This window comes from Sinocyclocheilus rhinocerous, unplaced genomic scaffold (assembly GCF_001515625.1).
Source record: "Sinocyclocheilus rhinocerous isolate Xijiao unplaced genomic scaffold, SAMN03320098_v1.1 scaffold952, whole genome shotgun sequence".
Taxonomy (NCBI): domain Eukaryota; kingdom Metazoa; phylum Chordata; class Actinopteri; order Cypriniformes; family Cyprinidae; genus Sinocyclocheilus; species Sinocyclocheilus rhinocerous.
In genome coordinates, this window is record NW_015641498.1 from 354,974 (window position 1) to 360,193 (window position 5,220).

At 33.7% G+C, this 5,220-nt stretch overlaps 1 protein-coding gene across 1 annotated transcript in view; it reads left to right on the forward strand.

The window, feature by feature from the left end:
• Positions 1–4,549, forward strand: part of LOC107755144 (vezatin-like) — a 24,417-nt gene extending 19,868 nt beyond the window's left edge. The window contains exons 10-11 of the mRNA XM_016571847.1: positions 1,030–1,234; positions 3,457–4,549. Coding sequence (XP_016427333.1) covers positions 1,030–1,234; positions 3,457–3,971 — 720 coding nt within the window. The 3' untranslated portion in view covers positions 3,972–4,549. The remainder of the gene's footprint in view (positions 1–1,029; positions 1,235–3,456) is intronic.
• Positions 4,550–5,220: the final 671 nt, after the last annotated feature.

A 5,220-nucleotide genomic window follows, 5' to 3' on the forward strand; every position in this document is an offset into this window, starting at 1 on the left:
ACTACAATTGATTGCTTCTGTTGTCCTCATTTGTAAGTCACTTTGGATAAAAGCGTCTAATAAATGACTAAATAAATAAATAAATAAAATATTTCATATATATGTAAAACATATATACATATTTTGATAAGAAATATATATATATATATATATATATATATACTTTTTTTCTTTTTGGCACAGCTGTCCTGATATAGTAATGAAAAAAAGAGTAATGAAATTAAGCATTTTAATTAAGTAATTTGGCATATTTTATTTTTTATATTAATAATTTGAACATATTAATAATATTGCTTATTGATATTTGAAAATTGTCTGCCAAATCAAAGTCGTGGTACAACCAACGTGCAGAAAACATTAAGGAAAAAAAGGAAATTAAATAAAATAACCACTACAGACCCTCATAACGGTGTCAAAGTCAGTAAGTGCCTTAAAATTTGAAATAATTTGACCTTTTTATAAGGCAACATTAGTTCAGGCGATGCAACTCCCAAAAAACATATGAATTTACCAGTTCATAAAAAAAATCTAAGTTCTTTAAAAAACTTAATTAAAAGCTACCTGAAAAAACGACCTTAAAGTATTTGTTTAAAAATGGTAGGAATATTAATTAGGAAATATACACTAGCATAAAGGTAAGGAGAATTGAAAAGCTATGTATTTTTACTTCACATGCATTTTAAACAAGATTTACTTATTTATAATTAAATTATTATTTATCATTGACCCATGCAAGTATTAAATTTCGCCACGACAGACAAGCACAACTTATATTTTTGTCCAAACTCCAAATCTAGATCACTTGTTTATTGTTTGTAAGTGAAGTGCTTGTTATTGTTGTCATCAACATTTTTTCCCCCTTTATATATCACAAAGGATTTCACAGATGTAAATTGTGGAACAAAGCAAAACAAACTGCTAAGATTGAAGTGTTGTCATTAGCAAAAATGCAGAGAGATTCATAAACAATTAACAATTTTGTGGTTATTAGCTTAGCTGGGATTAAAAAAAGATGCTTTTCTTGGCCAGGAGCTGGAGGCATATGTCTCGGACTCGGACTCTGAGACGGAGTGGAGAGGGGTCACGGACATGCTGTCGCCATGGGAACAGGAGCGCCAACGTCGTGAACGTGAGGAGTCCAGACGTGTTTTACTCGAGCTAAAATCCGTCCTGGGAATCCGAACATCAGATGGAGCGAGAGACAAGCGCAAGCTTCTGCTGTTCAGTGATCAGGGTACTACATGCACAAACACATAATATTTTAGTATTTTTCTTTCTCAAAAGTACTTTTTTTTGTTTTTGTTTAAGTCGGCTGATTCTGTTTTTACAACAGTCCATTTCAGTGGGGAATAAAAAAATAACTATGATATAATTAAATATTTTGTATTTTGTAAGTTGCTTTGGATAAAAGCGTCTGCTAAATGTAAATATTTAAGACGTGTATATTTTTCTTGGACAATAATGCTAACTAGACAAATGCTAACCAAGCGAATCAGTCCAGACAGTTCATTTTAATAAACTGGTAAAACAACAAACAAATAAACAATTTTTGTTATGAGAAAAATGTATACTACTGTACTTAATTTTTTCAACAGTGTTATTTTAGCATTATTTATATACTATTATAGTGTTTGTTATTTTGAATGAGGTTTTTAATATTTTTTAGTAATATGTTTTAGTAATTTTATGTGCTTTTGTCATTTTTATTAGCTTTTTTGTTTGCTTGTTTATTGAAATGAATTGTCTGAACTGATTTGCTTAGCTGGTTTCAAATCTAGTTTTGTTGGTTATTTTTGATTCAGTTTTAGTAATTTTAGTACTTCAACCAAACTTTTTTCAGGCAGCATTTTAAATTTGTAGATTTTTGTTTTTCATCATTCATGTTTTGTTTTGTTTTGTTTTGTGTTTTGTTTTGTTTTGTTTTTTGTTTGGTTTTGTTTTGTAGGGGTGTCCCCAACTAAGGATTTTAATAGTCGAATGGGAATTTTCGAATCTTGCCGATATTCGACTGATCGTCGAATCATATGTTTGGGGGCGTGGTGCAAAATACATTACCAAGAGTCAATTCAGACATTCGACAGTCATAATTACGTTAACACACAGGGAAAATGTGTAACTGATGCCTCGCAGATACAAATGGGGTAAATAATGTTTTATCTTTTGATTTAAAGATAGTTAACATTAAACGTAAGCGAAACCCTAAGAATTCACAACATTTTTTACAGTAGTGCTATCATTATAACATTGTGTATATGACGGTATGTTCTGCATTTCTGTTTTGAGCTGCACACGCTGAAGATGACCAGTAGAATGAAGCAGATCTCATACGCTTTGTTATTTATACAACATAACGTTAATATTACGACTTACAGGCTATCTGCACAAAATGCCCCGAATGCATGAACGTGTCTGCGCGGCTCTGAATGAACTCCTTTTGTGGACGCGTTCTTCACGCAACAACGTGCAGAAACACGGCAACTAAACTCTGAAAATTCACAACGTTTTATTACAATAGTGTTCTCATTATAATGTGACAGTCCCAGTCATAGTCATTAATATTATGCATTGTTGCTTGTCCTGCTCGCGCTGAAGAGATAATCACCGTACAGTGAAGTAGGCCTACACCTTACAACTCAACCAAATGCATCTTATACAAGATAAATAATACACGATATGTACCGAAATGAACTGAACTGGAATGTTTTGAAATGACTTGAAATGAAAAAATCCAGTCTTTCACTCTGCCTGTGTCAGTTTGAGTCTTGTTAAAGTTTTAAATCCCTGCCGCCAAAACGCTTCTCTGTCGGTTACGGATTATAGAAAGTGAAACTCAAATCTATAGGGGTGGTTGGATTTTTTCACGCATGTTAAAATATTTATTTAAAGCTTCTTTCTTTTCAGATTCTTATTTACAGCATTATCTTAATAGGCTGTATAGTAACTTATTGGGAGAAAACCGGTAGTTCTATGTGAAATCAGACATTTGAGCACCTCCATATAGCCAAAATGGCATGATCATAACACCTCTGCGAATATTTGACTGTGAGATTGGTAGCTGAATCAGGCTCCTCCTATCGAAGCATCGAATCGTTGACTATTCGGGGTCACCCCTAGTGTTTTGTTTTGTGTTTTTGTTTTGTTTGTGTATTGTTTTTTGTTTTGTTTTGTTTTTTTGTTTAGTTTGTGTTTTGTTTTGTTTTGTTGTTTTGTTTTTTGTTTTATTTTAGCTTTATTTCAATTATCGAAAAAATGTTTGTAAATGAAAACAAAAAAATTTTGTTTGATAAATTATATTTAGAATAAACTTGAGTTAGTGTAGCTTTTGTTTGTTTTTAGCTTGTTTTGTCGCAAACTTTATCATATTGACCGTCTGTAATGTAACTTTTTTTAATTCTACATTCAAGTTTCAAACTACTTGTAGCTTAAAAAAAATACTTGTCTTTTTTGTCCTTCTAGCCGCCCTGGCTCCATTTGCTAAGGACACATCAAAAACGGACACAAACTCTTTAGAACCGCATATTTCAGCAGAGTCCATGCCTACCACGGAAAACCATGTCTCCCAACAAGGAGAGGAGAATGAATGTGAACAGCAGACTGAGGTTCTGAGTGGGGCGGAAAGAGAGAGAGATTCTGTTATTGAGTTTTGCTGTGGAGATTCTGATGTAACTGGGGCAGCTAAAGATACCAGAGATGAGACTGCGGAGGAAACACAGCTCTTCCAATCAGACGGGCTTATAGATGAGGGGCATGATGGGACACACCCGCTCACACCCAGAGTGCCCACCCTCTCTGTGATTGACCGATTGACAGAACTGCATGGCTCAGAAGCGATCAGTTTCAGCTCTGCCCTGGCCGCCCAGGTAGCAGCGCGCTCGCATACGTTCACACACATGCGGGAATGCACCTATGAGGACTCAGAGGAGGAAGAGGAAGTGACATCACCGCAGACGAGAGAAACTGAAGAGGACTGAAACAGCAAGATATTTATTCTCATCCTTTTGGTTGTATTTATTCAGCTTGATTTCAGGTCACAGACATCATTGGATGTAGCTGGTGTGTGTGAATCTGTTTTTGGCGTGTCTTCTGTTTTAAAGTGTGTGTATTTGTGTGTGTGTGTGTGTGTTTGGGGGATTTATGTTTCATGTGACATCCCACGTCCACTCTCCTCATGACAGGCCTCAGCCCTCAGGTACAGACTGGCACATGCTAGTACACAGAAATAACAGACCAAAACCTAACATTAACACAAAGTCACATGTGCAAAACTACATGTCCTTGGCCATGTCCCAGTTTCATTCACCGTAACAGAGGTCCTACACAGAATAACCAAAACTAGCTCTTAAAAAGTCAGTTTTATTGGGTATATCCCACAAAGCCCAACAAGAACATGTCCGAGTCATATTTGACCCCAATTAAATTAAATTAGAAGGAAAAAGAAGTCTATTTTTGTACACTTAAGATTTTGTGTATTGCTACGTTATTTTCATAAGTAAGCACTTTTTTCCCCCAAATTAAAGCGCATTCTTTTTACCGCAATACAAAATAAAGTTGTTCTTAGTTGTTTCTTTTGCAATGCAAGAAATACTGTGCATTTTTGTGACTTTAAAAAATATAATATATATATATATATATTCAGAATATATTTTGACTTATGCATTGCGAAAATGCGAAACAATTTTCCTGCATTACGCTAATGACAGTTTCATTTATTTTGAATTGTGGTAATGTGAATGATTTTTTTTTTTTCATATTAGGGTAATGAGACTTTGTCCCCTTTAATACACGAATGACAATTTTATTAAGTATTTTCAGTTGCGTTGAAATGAGAAGAATTGATTTTTTTTCACATTACAATATATATTTTTTTTTACCCATTATGCTAATGACATTTTTTTTTTAGTTTATTTTTATTTTTGGTAATGAGAATAAGATTCTGATACGGAATTTTTTTTTTAATAAGTGTGAAAAAAACAAAACATTTTCATTGCCACAAATGAATAAAATCATCCTTAGTATTAAGGGGCGGAATTATTACCATAATTTTTCTTATTACACTAATGACAATATTTATGTTGAATTGCCATAATGAGCATAATACCAGACTGGAAAAACCCCTGTGTGTGTATGTGTATATATATATATATACAGTGGGAACGGAAAGTATTCAGACCCCCTTAAATTTTTCACTCTTTGTTATATTGCAGCCATTTGCTAAAATCA